We start from the raw sequence: 17,624 nt of genomic DNA on the forward strand, positions 1-17,624 counted from the left end.
AAACGGACACACATGCCAGTTCTCCTGCAGTACATCTCCCAGTTCATCATCCGCTACTGCTCCCTGTCCCAGCTGGTCACGAACCCAACATGGGTACATTTGTCAGCACACAGACCTCAGCATGAGCTAACTACTGGTCTCACTCTGCTCCTCCCCAGCCTATATATTATAACTGACTGGCATCAAAGTACCTGAGGCGACCACAATCTGCGTCTTTGCATTGACACCGATGCAAAAAGGAGTTGAACAGCGTAGCGTAGCTAAAAGTACCAACTTAATCCTGGAGCTCTGTGAGAGGAACAAACAGTGGTTGTTACTGTGTTCTCTGACATGAGATTATTGGTAATGATCTGGTTCTTAAGTCTTTTCAGAGTCACAGGAGAGGCGAGACCGTCTCAGGAGGCATGTGATCACATGCCTTCGGTCTTTTTTTTAAATCTAACTTTCAACTTCACTTCCTGTGCTTTTCCATTGTATCTGTGCAGAAGTACCTTTTCATGAATGCCCTTGAAAGAGGGAAACAAATACTTCTGAGGTTGATCATGGTGAATTTATTTTGAATGATACCACAGACCCTGGACCTGCCCTGGGGTTTGGACGCCGCCGCTCTGAAACTAGAAGTGGTCAACAATTTGGCGTTCACAAGCTTCACATTTAAAACACCAGTTCAACATTTGGTGAAATATATTTACAGTAATTGTTTACTTACAGGGTTTGGAGGAAAAAAAAAGAACTGACAAAATCCTGACCTGTTTGCTTAAGTATACATATGAGGATCTTAAGAATATTTAATATAGGAAGAGTTTAAAGAAAAACAGGAACGAAACACCTCTGTGCCAAAAATATTGGGACACTTAAAACACTGAAAACACAGATATGATTTGGATGTTTTTACTTTAGGTTTAGTCACTCTAAACAAAAATTCCTTTAAACAAGATGAATGCACCACGTTAATTTTTCTTGTGGATAACATGCATACAAGGTTAGGTTTAGCAACATTCCTCTAGAATACTTAAAAAAAGGGATTGAACCTTTTCAAATCGAGGGACGTCTGTCCGTCCTGCTCAGACAATGTGAATCATTTAACAGTATTATCTTATCTCTGTGGCTGCAGGCCTGTTTAATGTAGTACACAGAAATGGGCAGCAGTCAGACTCATGCTCGGTTCACAGATGATAGAAAAATTCCAGAGGCTCAGGGGTGTGGTATTTCACCAGAACTATTGGTCTTCCCGCACAAATACTGGCTCGAGAGTGGGTCATGTTGATGTGGTGTGGAATGTTTAGAGAGTAATGTTTCCACATGCAGAGCAATTTGGCCTCCCGTGAATCCTGAGTTGCTCCTCCTGTTCAGCTCTTAGGTTCTAACACGTTGGCATGAAAGGGCATCGGTGGAACAGTTACTTTATAACGTTATAACCAATTTTATTCACTTTTCGTGACCCAGATTTGTTGGGCAGAGCTTCAACATATTGAATGCTAAAAAGGTCTTTCACACATTTATTTTCCATGTAACTACAGAAAGTAATTTGTTCTATCAATTCAAAAGAAAATACTGCAGTATTTTCTTTTTAAAATTGCGTTTAGCTGCTTTGGTGTATTATTTGAGATGTAGATAGCTATTGTTTTGTCACATTAAGGAGCGCACACATTGGGGAGTACTCATATCCAGTTAGCCAAAGGTGTAATTTTACTGCTCCTGACTTCGGATGCAGCTTCTTTTTCTTCCTAAACAGCCCAGCTCCTTGTTTACTCCACATCGTTTTCTTCATCTTCCCCTCCTGGCAGCTCTTTCTCCGGCAGCAGGCCGTAGCTGTTGAGGAAGGCTTCCACATCAGTGGCAAAGAATTCTTCATTGAGGTGCTGTGTGCAGGCCAGGAAGTTCCCCAGGAGTTCTCCAGCCTTGTACACCAGCAGCGCGGGCAAAACATCATCCGAGAAACGCTCAGAAGCCCTGATGAGACCGCATCAATCCGGCAGAATTTGACTGTGGGGTACTGTGTGGCCAGGCAGTCAAGGCAGCTGTTGAGCTCTTCACAACCTTTGACCCCGACCTTGTAGATGTGCACAACCACCACTGTGCTGTGATGTTCCTTCTCTATAACTTCCAGGAAGGCCTCGCCACTGTCCAGGTCATGCACACCGTCAAACCTGGGCCCAAAGCTGAGTTTCTCGTGCATCTCCTGCATGCACCTCTTTCTGTATTTCTTCAGACAGCCCTCATCTTCCTCTTTCAGCATTTCATATTCTTGGACACTCATCTTTAAAAAAAAACGTTTTTCTGTTAGTGAGGAAGATATATAAGAAATTCCTTTTCTCTTAATGCAGAAAGTCATCACAACGGCTTTTCATCAACGTGGAATTCTGTCGTTGGGTTGACGGTACCTTACGGTTGAGGCTTCCTCTGGAGTCGTCCTTTGACTTGTTTGGGGAGGACATTTGTCTCAGCAGTTCTTTTTTTGCTGTGGGCAAATTTTCCTGGTCCATGCTCTCCAGCTTAAACCTCCTCCAGTCATTGATGACTCCTTTTGGACCTGTGGGTGGTTTGAACCTTTTCATGAACTGGTACTTAAATAAAGCTTTCTTGATGTATATACATATATGCAAAGATGAAATAGTGACATGGTGGATTTAAAAAAACAACAACTGCCCAGCCTTGTACAGCAGCACCATTTAGAGGAAGCAATATTTTTAAACTTTACAGTCCATGTGTATCAGGAAGACATCATGTCCTATCTGAGGATTAGAGCTCAACCCCACCCTGGGGGAAGTGTGCTAACTTTGTTGCATAAGAAAAAGAAGCTTAGAGTATCAGGTGAACTGCCAGAGCTTTCAGCCCTACTTTCCTCTGAACAGTGACAAACCTTCGGTTTAATTAACGCCCAACAAGTGACTAAGAAGCAAATAGTGTTCATGGTATAAAAATGTTGGTCTCAGAGAGACGACGCTTCGGCTCACCTGTTTGGGTCGCTGACTCTTCCAATTCCAACAGTCTGTCAGACATTTTCTCCGGTGATCTGGCTGAGAGACAGGAACAGTCAGCCTTCACGTGTGCGCAGCCCGGCGTTAAACCCAAACCCGTTACGGCTCCAGCAGTTGGTAACCCTTGTCTGTTGGGGCCGTTCTCTCTTACAGGAGATAATGACGTGGTGTAAAGACATAAGGTCTTTGCACTGCTGGATACCAAGTTAGACTTGTGATGCTTAATTAATTTAATGCAGTCTAAGAGGATTACCAAACTGCCACAGATAAATGTAACGGACAGACGGCTGCCGAGACAGACGCACCAACACTGATTCCTTCATTTCTCCAAAGCATAATTCAGTGATTGTGCACGTGTTAGATTTCTGATGCTTGACACTAACATACATGATAATACTGCTCCTCAGGGGTCGGCGGTAACCTATGGATAAGTCGATTCTTGTGACATATGGACCCTACAGAATCCGCTACAGTGTTTTGATGAATACGCTCTATTGTCCTGCATGCAGTGTTCCCGCTCTATGGAGTTGTGATCGCTTCAGCCAGATAATACAGTGTCTGGTAAAGACCTAGAATAGATCTACGGCTAAAACAGCTATACCAGAACAAAACCAGAACGCCCTTCATTGAGAGTTAAAGCATTTGTTTGGTATGAAAAGTGATTCTGCCAAAAGATAAATACACCAAACCCCCCAATTTGAAACCTGTTATGATATAATTTGTGTAAAAGGTAAATTCAGAGTCACAAATCCAGGTGGACTGCATTTAAACGTATGAATATATTTCTCAACCTTCTCAAAAACTCCTATTTTCCATTTAGTTTTAGCTGTTGTCGCATCAGCTGCCTCGAGCGATGGTAACAGAAGTTCTCTTACCTTCCACTGTCACGGCACTTGTCCTTTTGCGCTTGTTGCTAGTGGTCCCCTGCCGGACACTCGATCGCTCATAAATCTATGTGCTGCTGGACAGCTTTAGTTTTTTCGTGTGCATGTGTGCGCCTTTTCCAGCCAATGAGCTTGGTCTAATGGGGATTTTAAAATCGACCCTATAAACTAAACAGAAATAGAGCATAGATCCTAAGAGGATTTCACTAACGGAATTAGAAGCCTCTACTTGATAAAGGCCTGACAACACTCAAGAGAGTGAGGGAAGGATAGATAGAGAGATGGAGAGAGACAGAGGGCTGCAGACAGACAGACAGACAGACAGACAGACAGACAGACAGACAGACAGACAGACAGACAGACAGACAGACAGACAGACAGACGCATAGAGACCTTCAGAATTTACACAATGGCCTTTTCAAAGCGCACAAGAGGTACTTTGTTGTTACATTAACAGCAAATAAATAAATTTTTTTCTAGAAAATCAGAGTTCTTTAAGGCATGGCACCTCGCAGGAACACATGACTGGAGTCTTTCAAGGCAAAATAAGACCTCTGTGTTTGGAAGGTCTAATGATGTCCAATCATGTGTTTTCTGACCGCACAAACCTCACACTGTATTCTCCTCTCATTCCCCAAGCTAAAGAGTTTCACAATGACTCTACACCTTCACACTTTCTGTCAGTCCTTCACTGTAGAGGAAATTAGGCGTGTAAATGTGGCACAATTCATGGGGAAGTCCCCCTTGGAAACATCTTGAAAATACAAACTAGTTCTTGTCCAGCCAGGATGTAGCTAAGATGTAAAAGATAACGATTCTGTAATAAAGCTTTACTTGTGATGTGGGTGAGCTGCGTAATTCAATTCACTCCAGTACATTTACTGGGCTTAATTACGCCCAACATGTTAGGATCAAGGATCGAGACGGGACACTCTTCGCTCAAAGCTAAAAATTATAGGAAACATATTTGATTAGAGTTGATTTTTTCTGGATGAAAAGCAAATTGAAGCCATAAAAAATAAGCAGTCTGTAAATTTCAAGTTAGGTTGCTTTAATTTGTGACTTCAACTCATCTTTCCCTTTTACTTTAGATACTTTTATTGAGTACCGTAAATAATACAACTAAATAAGGACCCATACCTAATGATATCATCTCTTTGCCTCTTGTAAACCCTGTATGCTTTAGTGTGGAATCAGCAGTTCAAACAGGAGTGTAAATGTTCTCCACTCCTTCATTTTCAGGACACATGCAACCGTGTTTGACTGCCGTCCTTCACTTATGTTTCCCGGTACTGCTTTTATTGGCTTAAGGGATTTACTAGACTTTTTTTATTCACACACACACACACAGAGGCATGTAGTCCCTATCTCTCAACAAGTAAAGGTTGCTTAAAATGGACTTGAGGATATTATTTAGACAGACAATACAGAAATCCATCAGCAATTAAACGATTTCATGGGCACAGACACCCCACCTAGCCACCCACAGAAACATTTTAATCATCATCTTTTTCACAAGGGTGTCTAATTTAAGCTCACATGCACATAGAGAAATTAATTTGCAGTCATTCTAATTATTTATGGTGGATTGAACTCAAGGGACAACAGCAAAGTATTTCATGTTTATTTAGGTATTCATTCATTACATGTGAAGATTACAGAAGACACCCTCCTTGGAGAGGAATTGAGGAGGAGGCACATGGAAAAGGCATTGCGGTGAAGAGTGTACGTGCTCAGACTACTGCGCCACACCGGCGGTCCCGCCTCAACGTCTTTATAGCTTTTAACCGCTAGAGGGCAGAATTCAGCCTTAAATCAGCTTGTGGTCGGTAGGTTATCAGGGAGATACGTGTGTATTTATAATAATAATAACAACAAAAACAATTATAATAATTATTAGCATCATTATAATTACTCTGACATAATAATAATTATTTTAATAACAAAGGCTTTTATAAAATTACGTTTCACAGAGAAATTAATCAATAATTTAATAGAATATTTGTAACATAAAAGGATGGTGTTAAATTCACTGAAGCCTCTATTTGCAAGAGACGTAAACTTAAAATAAATAAATAAATAAAAAAGTCATTGAACTCGTCTGACCTTTCTCCTCAGTCTTGGCCGACCAGCATCGGGATGTGACTGTTTGGTTTCTAAATATGCCTTTACGTCTGCCAGCATGGCCCCTCTTTTCTGTCAAGGTCTAACCGTAAACTTGTGACATTTTGGGCCCATCTATTAAAGTATTTGTCTTGCATGTCTGATGCATACGTGACGTATTTTTACTGTAAAGGTTTTGCGTTCGTGAGCCGTATGTTCCTTGACGTCTATGGAACACACGCTATAGAGTTACTTCTTTTCACAAAGCCTATAATTTCAGGTTTCCTGGCATCGAGGGTTTGAGTGAAACTCAACTTGACCAGAAATATGTCAGAGATGTGGGTGAGAAAAAATATGATATATCTGAAGTGTGTCACAGGTTAACCTGGAGAAAAAGCCTTCCATTACGTTTCATCCCCTGAGGTGACTCAGTCATACCTGCATTCCCCAGAAATTCTGTGGTGGTTTAAGCAGCTAAAATAGGAAATACCTTTACCCAAGTTACCTTTTAACAGCTTTTGCAACACCAACAAAGAATTATTCACATTTAAAGTGACCTGTTTCACGCAGCACAGGTGACCAACAATGAGACAGCTGGTTTCCTTGTAGTGTTGTGCTTTTGTATTTAGAATGATAAAACTAATAACTATTAATAACTATAACGTATTAGCATTACGGCTTGTTGGGGTTTTGTTTGCATAATCTGTCATGGATTGATGTCAGATTTAAGAATGTTGACGGTAGCACAAGGGACAAAAATGCTGTCATTGCAATAAACTAAGGCTTTGCTGCTTCTTCACAATAAAAAAAAATTTACAAAGCAATGATTAAACCCAATGTCTGGGCTCTTCTGACGCTCCTGTTGGTAAAGAGTTTCCTGAGAATCCAGCTTTGGTTGAGTTGAATCCCGCAGTCAGCACATTTCTGAGACTTTCTCACCAGACTAGATTTTTAACAGATCACTTCTTTCTGTGGATTAATGAATAAAAGCCTGCACTAGATGAACTAGTGTTGACAGAAAGGTCACTATGCTGGACAGCGATGAATACCTGCACATACTGTGAGAAGAATTATTGTTGTTATTACTATTATCGTTTCAATGCTATAGTAAGTATAGTAAGTAGATTTAGAATGTTTAATTAAAAGGAATGTATGAGTGTTTGAACCAAGTATTGAAGCTGTTAGGTACCCAGCACTGAGAGGTACCATATTCAAGGACACGAGGAAGTTGTAGAGATAGGAGGAGAAGGAATCATGAGGTCAGATCGACATAAATCTTGTGTGCACCAAATAAAAGAGGAGAGCGAGCAGCAGACGGACGGAGTTGAGAGAGGAAGCTTGAACTGCTCGTCAGCTCTCCCTTGCAAGGTCTCCTGTTGTTTGCGTGGTTGATCTGAGTCTAGTGAACGAACAGCGCAGGTGACCAAACATCACCCTCACAATACCGCCCCTTATGTTCATGTACACAGGGATTTTCCCTTTCAAGGAAAAGAAAACTTTAAACCAAACACAGAGGCTCCAATGACCTAAATATACACAGAAGTTACATTTGATTTTCTCATGTCTTCGCTGATGGAGAGTGTGGAAACGTATTCATTGTTGGTTTGGGTTTTGAAATTTTCCAGTAGTTCCAGGATGAGCTTATTACCTTTGAATTAGCTGAAATGAGAAAAGATTATCCTTCCTGACACCAATTTAGTGGTTATAAAAGTGATAAATTAGCAATCTTGTTCTTCTTTTTGTATGTATTAAAAAATAGGATCTTAGGTCAGTTTGAAAAGGTTTTCACATCACCTGAGAATCACAAACCTGAAACAACACTTAAACTTAAGTTTGGACTATCTTGATCAATTTGGCAAACATGGCTTAACCCTTGATTGAACTTGACCTCAGTACAACCGCTCCCGCATCCCAGTGTTAAAAATAACAGTGCCGATCATTGTTCAAGGTGAACACCGGAACCTGGGGCCCTTCCTCAGGTGTATTTGCTTGCTGGGCTCCTCCTCACACCACTCCTCATTTTTGTCTCATGCTTCCTCCCCCTGCAGGCAAATTCCTGTTTATTTTTATGACACAGAGCAGGCAGGTGACAAGAGAACTGCTGTGGGCTACTTGCATTCTTAAGTGCTACGTAATAGCATCTAATGTATGGATTCCCTGAAATGCCTTTGATTTTTTGACAAATGTTATCATCATTCTGTGTGCTGGCATTAAAATAAAGGTGTTTACTAATGAACGGTATCTCTTTATTAGCGTGTGTTTTAGTGAACTATGACGCAATCAACAGAAAATAAGGTAAACAGTGTTTTGTTTTGTTGCCACTGACAACGGTAAAAGGTTTTAATGTTTTAATCGGTGGATGAGAGACATTGTGGATTTATGGATCTTTGCCCATTAACCCCCTGCACACACGCGCGAGCACTCACGTAGCCACACACAGTGAGTGTGCACGCACAATGACTGATAATGACAGGCAGCAATGTCTGTGGTGACAACAAGGAATGAAATTATGTGGAAACCTTTACGTCTTCCCCGTCTCACAGGTTGTGACATCGATGATATCAATACGACCATTTTAAAAGTTGGTCAAGTCAAATGAGTCCAGATGTCCAGAGAGTTCCAGAGGGTTTTTGGCTCTGCATGAAAGAGTGAGGAGGTGTCTGTCAGTGTGGGGGTCGGAGCGGCTCTTTGATTTAGGAGGATTCCCCAATCACATCACTTCTTCAACTACGGTACTCAACAGGAATCATTATGAAACTCAACCTGGAGTAGGTTAATTCCACATCAGTTTCATTTGCAATAAAAAGGAAAATCCACCGCACACAAACCGATATAAAGGCTGTTTAAAACATCAGTGAGTCACTGACCACAATAACAACAAATTTGGCGCTTTGCTCACAGTCGCATGATGAATAAAATAAACAGACGTGTATTCAATTCGTAACATTCCCACACAGTCCAAAATGAAACCCATACAAACCCTACATTTGGGTTTGTTGTAATGTTAACTGCATCACTGCAAACTAAATATATACTTTAAGAAGGGATTACATGGGCGGTGATCGCAAGTTTGCTCAAATGGATACTTAAAAAGTGACTGAAACACTGTGACTTCATTGACTCACTGCAAGATGCTGTAAGGTCTGGCAGGCATGGAGAGAAACTGTATCTAAAAATCCCAGAGGTAAAACTCCAACTTAGAATTAAACATTAAACAACCTTCCAGTTCCTGCCCCTTTTTTCCTTACAGGCTAAACATTGAACTACTGGATTAATGGAATATCCACATGACCACATATATTTTATCGCTATATAAGACAATTGGCAAGTTAGTTATCATAATCTTTATATGGTTTTTAATGTGTACATTTGAACAGTTCTTGGAAGGGTTTAAGAATTTATTTTTCCTGTCAAAAACAAACCAAGAACTGATAAAATTGGGCTGAACAAACCTTGGTGATTAAATTAAATTAAACCAGTTCCAGCATTATTGTCGAGGTACGACACTCCAGTTTAACGGCGTGAGCTGGATCCTTATTCACGTTCAACTGGAACAAACTGGAACAAATTCATGCAGGTGAAAATAGAATGTGTCACCATATACTCCTGAGAGTGACACACACACACACACACACACCTGAAACCTGTAATCATGTCTGATGTCATGATGGTGTTTTGAGCTTTGCCTTTTTATAAAAAAGAAAACAAAACAACATAACTCTGTAGCAACACTTTGCCTAAAGGATTAACCTAAAGGAAACCCCTGCTGGAGGGTCACTAATATTAATAATCGGTATTTTAACAGACCGGACACTGATTCAGAGTCAGTTAGCAGTGTCCCCATCCACTCTGTGGTTGTCCTGGAGCTGACTAAATCTGTGTATCTGTGTGATTCATCCAGCTTTGCCAACACAAACATGACATTTCCTTTAGACAGCCTGGAAGACGAAAATTTGTGTTTTATATACTTTGAAGGGAAAAGTACTGAGAGGTTTCCCCACGCGCAATTTACTGAACCTTTGGGAATGTGTGTTTAAAGAAAAAGAGGCTCTCCACAGCAGCATTTGGGATGTGACAGGCAGATATGACAAATATGCAAGGTGTGCCACGGTACAAAAGGCGAGACAGGTCGTAACATGGGAAAACTGTAAAGACACCTGATGGCTGAAACCGTTCAGTCTGCGGTCACCTGCTTGTCACATGCTAATTAATGTGTCTGAGTTACGCTGGCACCACGGCCTGTCTGTGACAAAGAGCCACCCACCATCGTTGTGAGGCAGCAGGGAGATAAAAAGGTGAATATTTGTTCTCGTGCTCTTGTTGAGAGACAAGTCATCATAAGAGAAAGGGAAGACCACCAAATCTTTGGCATAGATTTGCACAAACGTGTGAACATCGGGGCTCTGCTCTCTATAAAACATGCAGGCTGCAGTCTCACATTGACTCATGTAACCCAGAACTCTGGAATCTACCCTTATTTCTTTAAATGGGTCATATCTCATCTTAAATCATCATAGATTTGATCATAAATGGATCAAAGTCTGATCTTATTCTCAGTGTTGATGGACAAATACGCAGGTGTGTTGCTGGAGTGTGTGTAAGTGTGCGTGCGAGATGGAGGGAGACAGGATTGTTAGAAATGATCGCTCACGGGTGGGTTGGAGTCTATTGTTTAGTCACCAGGGCCCAGTAGTTCAAAACTCCAAATCCAGATCAAAATGATCCGGATTTGTAAATCCCCCTATCCTGGTGTGTGGATCATAATAGTCTATCCCAGTTTTTCAAAACCTTGCAGGATGGGATCAAAATGATCCTGATCCACCTGGATAGGGATTTCCAAATCTGTCCCTCCCACTGGATCATTGCCAGGAAACAGGAATTGATGTGTTTAAAAACAAAATAAAGCACCATGTGTCAAACTAAAAGTCACATTTTATTTAAAGATTTTACCACTATCTACTTAGATGTCAATGTTATAACTTTAAAATAGTAACTCATGTTACAATAAATCAATATAATTCTCAACAAATCAATACTGAATATTTTATTAAAAAAACCAAAATAAAACAAAATCAAAATTTCAAAAACAATATACGTATCATGACTTTTTACTCATGTCTTTTTCCAAAGGATTGGATTTACAAATCCAGATTCAAATCTTCAGGATAAATTCTGCTTTGAAAAACCCGATTTTGGATCAGATCAGAGAAAAATCCAATCCACCTGGATTAATCCTGTAGGATTATTTCTGAAATACCGGGCCCAGGCGATCCGCGGAACCCTGTTCACCCACAGGTGGCCTTCGAGATCCTGGGTTTCGGTCGGAGGGATTCTCCTGTGATGACTGGCCGACATTCCTCCTCGCCGGAAGTAACAAAGGGATGTCATGTTTTGTAAAGTAGTAGTTTTACACCAACAAAAGGTTTCCTTTGATTTCATTCATCGCCAGTATCACCCAATGTTGCGCAAGCCAAAGGGTATAAACATTAAAAATGACTCACCATATCATTTTGTCTTGCTCAACTCTAACCGCCCCTGCATTCTCTCTGCTGCCTGTGATTATATGGAGGAATTTCAAAGAAAGATTTAGTCCCATTTTTTTTTTGTCACAGGCTTTCCAAGAAAAAAACTCAGTCCTTTACTTTCAATTGACCTGGTTGAAACCACAACAAAACCTGTTTAAGCTCTTAAAACAATAGAACAAATCGGTGGAAAAAAACGATTATGCTCTTATTTTGTCATATTTTGGTATGTTTCCATGAGCAAAAGTCACAGACATGCACGCACGCACGCACACGCACACGCACACACACAGACAGACTAGAAAAAACTTTATTAATGAGTCAAGTGAAGCTACCGTCATCGTTCAGGATGACTATCGTTCTGATGATACTGCTGGAGATTTCCTTCCTGCGCCCCCAGCAGCGAGTCATTTGCCATCATTACTGATGTGGTTCCAGGTTTGACATCATAAGAAGTCTTACAATCTTACATCCCTCCTCTCCAAAATAAACAAAAACAAAAAAAACCTGCTGTATTTACTCTGAACCTGAGTTACCATCATGCTCTACAGGGCAAATAACTACAGCATATTTGGCTGATCTGACATGACCTTTGACATTACCTGCTGTAATGCATTGTGAATGTAATTACCAGGATTAGTAACTACTGAGACATTTGTCATTCATTGTAAATCACCATTTGTGATGAGTGACGTCCGGTGGAGAGCTGCCAGCTGATGGCAGCTGCCAGTTGACCAAAGGGTGTGGGGGGGTCCTTGCCGCCTGATGGGTGTCACGTAACCCATGGCTTCCACATCGGGTCCGGCTCCAGAAGCGGTCAGTGGGAAAACACGCACTGAAGTTTCCTGATCTTCTCCCACTCAGGGCCCAAAGCCCTCTCACGCTCATTACGCTCACACAAAGCAAGATGTGGAATAATAACACTCACTCTTGGAGAGCTGTCAGTGGCAAAAAACAAATAATGTGCGCACAATTAGGTCGTTTTCGTCCCGCGGCGGGCCTAGTCTCTGTGACGGGAAAATCCTACGCATGCCTTTTGAAGTACAATACAGAGATTATGTGACGACAGAGGACCTATCTATTGGGTTTTGTTGAGATCACAACTGATGCACATGACTTGATTAATTTAATTTCCTTGATTTCGGGGAAGGAGAAAGCCTCTGTATCGGTTGTCAGTAAAAAGGAAAATGTAAGAGGATGGGAAAGCTGCTTGCTTACATTCCATCCATAATGTCTGGTTTGAGACATAATTTCCTGGAAACGTAGCTGCATCATGGCAAAGTTGCCCGTAAGTTATTGGACGGGACACAAATCTACACAACCCACATTACAGGAAAATGTTTTATCCCTCCTTCCTGGCAAAGCTTGCATCAACTAACTGAAAGACTTCAGCTGTTTGCAGCTTACAAGAACCACATGGGCATTTCCTCTTCAATACTGCTGTGCTGGAAAACCTGTACACTAGCAAAGCACTCTTGAGAGTATGACACTGACAGTACCTCACAGTAGGTAGCAACTGCTACATTGCATTAAGCGCCATTGCATTATTTCATTTTATTCATACTTGTGCTCAGCAGTGTCACCACACCCGCTGCCTATCAGCATGCAGGCATCATAATTGAAACTGGCAAGCACCCACATGTTTTATCTGTGCTGAGAAATAGACCTCTTCTGCTGGTTTGGCCTGCCTGTGCAGTCATTTGAGAATCAAGACGTGTGTAATAGTGTTTCTGGGGAGCTAATTCTTCCGTCCATCCGTGAATAGGCGATAGAATCAACGCTTTCCATTTAAAAAACTAACCCACCGTGAGTGAAAGTGAGTAAAAAGCAGTGTCAAATTACAGTCAAAATGTTGAAATGCGTCAGCGACCGTGTTGAAATGCGTCAGTAATCAGGGCCATCTGAATGGTGATGCAGGAAAGGTTTACATGACCACAGTGTCTGAGGAAGGCTCACTTCCTGATGTCATTTATTAATGTCAACATGTAAAATTCGAAACATCAGTGCAGCTCATTGTCATTTCTGAGTATCAAAGCTAGTCCAAAGACAGAAGTAAAACATTGTCAGGTAACAAATAAAGATCAAGAGTCGAGATCACTTGCTACAGTTCAATATACTGATACAGTATTAGTAAACTGCTGTACAGCTGCATTCATTGTCAGTCTATGTATCATAGCCTACTCTGTGCATTAGTATTTTACTGACACTTTAAACTACACTTCAAGTATCAAATTACAGTGGCTAAGATCAATAATAATATCTTAATAATAGTACAAAAATTCTTTTAATAAATAAATACAACCACAGAGGCGGCCGAGCAGACATAATATATATTAAAAAAATGGCTCCATCTTCTAACATCATATAAATTAGGAAAATAAATAATAAATAAATAATAAATAAATACATTTCTAAAAATGCAAAACCAAGTTAGAGCTCAGTAGTCCTTTCTTTAAAAATGACGGTGGGGTTGATATTGCTTTCGCTTGCGTGGGACGTGCTTGAGTTGATGACCACCGATCCAGTGTCTTTGACGTCAGGCACGTGAAAGGACGCCACGGGACAGGGCCCCCGCACATTGTTGCAGACGAGCATCTGCAGCGTGGCGGTGTTGACGATGTCGAAGCCCACTTTTCCTCCGAACGTGCTGGGTTTCCAGTATTCCGGAGAGCAGATGGGGTTTCCCATTAAGCCCTTGAGAGAATAGGGGGCCCCCATTTCCACCATGGTCTCCCCAAAGATGGCGTTAGACCTGGGCTTCTCCACCAGCAGACCTGTGTAGAGCTCCACAGCATCGACGTGGCCGTACATTTCTTCAAGCTCTGCTGCCATTTCTTTCTCTCCTGGGTGACAAAAAAATCATTTTCTTTTTAAATTTTCGCATTCTTGAAGCACATTTTTCTATTCACCAACATTACATTTACTGAGAGTCCTCCCCTCTGGGTCAGGAAGCCTCGCTGCTGACAATCTGTTTATTCTATCTCAGGATGTAGATGTGGTGAACATCTGTTTTTCACCACAAGTAAATTCTTAACTAACGGAGCTGCCAGAGTACATTACACATTATCCAAAGCATGTCTTTATTAATAAGTAATCTACTGCACAGGAGTGTTCTCGAATTGATACACTGAGAAAAATCTCATTTTTAGTCAGTAATAATTTTCCCCTTTACTGTTTAACTAATCTTCTGAGATTAATCCAACCAAGGTTAGAAACTAAATAAGAGGTTTTGGTCTCTGTCCAACCTGTCATTTCTTCAAAAGAGCTGTAGGGCTTCATGGAGAATCGCTTCCTGTAGGCGTTCAGGGACTGGTACCGCATCTCTCTGCTGTTTTCAATGGACTTTATGGCAACGTACAGAAGAGACTTGGGGACGTTTCGGCCACCGGCAACCTGAAAAGACAAAGAGAAAGACAAATGGTCAGGATCAAGGCTACAAAAGGTGGTGGCGGCGATGCGCACGAGCAAAATGAAGCTCTTACCCGCCCGGCAAGCTGCTTGGTGAATGAATCCACGAGGTGGCCGATGCCGTGCCGAGTCACGACAGAGTTATTGAAGACGAACTCTTTGTAGCTGTAGTCCTTCTCTTCAATGTGAAAACTGTCAGGCATCAGTGGGTGCCAGTGGTACAGGGTGTTGAATTCAGATGCGATGCGGTTCTGATACTGGAAACGTTCCTTGAACAGCAGCTCTGGGTCAAACTTGAGCTTGAAGTGATAGCCGCTCAGGTGCTGCACGTAGTCTTCGATCACAATCTTGATGGTCTCTCCTACAAAATCAGGAATTTTGATATTAGAGAGTTACTTAATGGCGAAATATAAGCTGAAAGCCAGTAATAGTAATATAGACCATAGCAAATTTTAAATACACCCTCTAGCAGAGTCAAATATTAAATATTTGCATTAAAGCAAATCTGTTCTTTTTAAATCTACTCATCTACATAAAACCAAAATATTCTCTCTAGTAAAAAATGAAGCCATTGCAGGAGCAACGGAACATTTCCTCCTTGTTGCGTTTTTTGGCAAACGCCCTTTGCTCAATGTGCCAATTTGCATGATTACCAAAGTTTACTTCCTCTTCTCCAAACTCCCCTGCTCACTGTCCCTACTGTGAGAAACGTGTGACCTGACCTCAGGTTACTGTTTTCTCTCCCTTTGGAAATCACCCAGAAGCTTTAATTCCATTTTCAAGCTTGAACCCCAAAACTCACCAATCAGAATCAGCCGCGCGGTCTGGAACAGCCTTTCGTCGTCCCAGTCTGGGTGAACCTCCTTCAACACGTCACACACCCGGTTGTGTTCCCGAAGCCAGATAGTGGCGTACATCATCAGGCCCGGTACCAGACCGAAGGCCTCGTGACCCACCGCGAAGCGTTCAGACTCGGGAATGTTGGGGGGGTAGTGCATGTCAGCCCCCACGTCCTTCACCGTTGGCGGGTACACTTCCCCGTTGAGGATCTGCACAGCGGAACCAGTTGTTATTAATCTGGACTATTTACCTGTTTTAGTCAAACCCTCTTCTCACCTACCTGATATTTTAGCTTGCCGTCCTTGAAGAGTCGGAGCTTGTGTTGCCTCTCCAGGTTGTCTCCGTAAATGTGGCTGAGATCCACCTGCAACAAAAGACTCCCTGTTAACACCTGTTGTGTATATGTGTTGTATTTTCTTCTTTCTGTGGCTAAGATCTCGCTCTCTATATGACGTACCCCGTGTCCTTTAGCTACAGTGAAAGCGGGTCCTTTCTTCATGTCAGATTTAAAGAACTGGTGGGTGAAATGCTGTGCAAAAAAGGCGAACATCAGGCTGGTGCGCTGGGGGTCCGGGATGAACTGTCTCCTCATCAGAACCTTCTCGGCCAGAAGCTTAGAATCAGGGAGCTCCTTTTTTCCTGGAAGGGGATGGAGGAATTTATCAGAATCTGCCTAACCGGACAAGAAGTTCTGGTTTCAACTTTGATTCTGAGAAAACTGGTTCCTCAGAAGTGTGAGGAGTTCTCACCTGCTACTCCCATAGGCGTCGGGCAGTCTTTTGACACAGGTGGGAGGGTGCGCGTGTAATAGGAAAGGTTGGAATAAGCCTCCCAGCTTTTGTAGTCATAATCAGCGTTGAAAGTCGGGGGACTGTCAATCAAATGTGATCGGGCTAAAAAGCAAAGAAACCAAAAACATAATCTCGTTATTATTATAAATGTGTCTTTGCAAACTGCTAAAGACTGAGACTGTTTGGTAACTTACAGGTCAGGACGTATCTCATGATGGCGTCCCTGAGGAAAGAGATGTTGTTGATGATGTTCCAGAAACCCTTGAAATGGGTGAGAAGGTAGTGGACCGTGTTGGGCGATGGCTTCAGGGACACTTTGACCCACGTGAGGAACTCGGCTGTGGAGACGGAGACGAGGAAAATGGTTGTGAGACAAACCCAACAGAACCTGTTTCACCTGTGTTCCATTCATACTTACGTGTCGTGCAATTCGGCCCAGTATAGCCGGTCCGTGTGCAGTCACATTCATAGCTGCCTTTTGCAGTAGGGGTACAAACACCCCTATTCTGGCAGGGGTCTGAGCAGCATGGGTTACCTGGAAAGGCAACATATTTAATAAAATCTCATCTCGCCGCGCATCATATTAACTAGTACTACAATAAAAATCATTTTCTGCCTGTTTTTTTTTTTGACTCACCAGCTTCGCAGAGAAGAAAACTTAGCGCCAGGAGAGAAACTGCAAATGTGAAGGTGCTCATACTCCAAAGACTGTTCGCGATCGCCTCTGCTTCTGTCTCCTGTACGCAATTGGGTCGCTCGCAAGTTGCGACTATGCCTGAAGCTCCGCACCGGAGCTCCTAATATAGTATCTTCCCGCCAGGCGGCCGGGGGCGTCACGCAGCGCACGGCCCATTATGAGAAACCAACCAATGACCACGTGGGATGAGACGTGTGCAAGCACTGAGTTTACCTGTGATGGATTTATCATGAATTATTGCTTGATAATAATATTTATTGAGACTACTGAGCAATTTTTCGTCTACCGTAGAAAAAAAGGGAGAAGAAACAGAATCATCAATAGGTGGGCAACTTTTAATTGAGTGTCACGTTTTCTCTATTTGACTGAATGAATGCGGTCATGATTTAGGCGCCATC

General features: G+C 42.0%; 2 protein-coding genes across 2 annotated transcripts; both read right to left on the reverse strand.

Moving 5' to 3' along the window:
• Window positions 1–528: 528 nt before the first annotated feature.
• Window positions 529–4,029, reverse strand: pdcb (phosducin b). Its single transcript, XM_057038374.1, is given in 5 exon segments — window positions 529–1,951; window positions 1,954–2,260; window positions 2,385–2,533; window positions 2,958–3,020; window positions 3,857–4,029. Coding segments are annotated over 4 exon segments (705 nt in total). The 5' UTR covers window positions 3,004–3,020; window positions 3,857–4,029; the 3' UTR covers window positions 529–1,748.
• Window positions 4,030–13,430: 9,401 nt separating this feature from the next.
• On the reverse strand, window positions 13,431–17,324 carry ptgs2b (prostaglandin-endoperoxide synthase 2b). Its single transcript, XM_057038373.1, has 10 exons — window positions 17,167–17,324; window positions 16,948–17,064; window positions 16,724–16,867; window positions 16,488–16,631; window positions 16,196–16,377; window positions 16,019–16,102; window positions 15,701–15,947; window positions 14,973–15,259; window positions 14,736–14,883; window positions 13,431–14,333 (listed from the first exon to the last, which is right to left on the reverse strand). The coding sequence occupies exons 1-10, from the start codon at window positions 17,225–17,227 to the stop codon at window positions 13,921–13,923; spliced, it is 1,827 nt and encodes a 608-aa protein (XP_056894353.1). The 5' UTR covers window positions 17,228–17,324; the 3' UTR covers window positions 13,431–13,920.
• Between the last annotated feature and the right edge of the window lie 300 nt (window positions 17,325–17,624).

The sequence above is a fragment of the Takifugu flavidus genome, chromosome 7 (assembly GCF_003711565.1).
Source record: "Takifugu flavidus isolate HTHZ2018 chromosome 7, ASM371156v2, whole genome shotgun sequence".
Taxonomy (NCBI): Eukaryota; Metazoa; Chordata; class Actinopteri; order Tetraodontiformes; family Tetraodontidae; genus Takifugu; species Takifugu flavidus.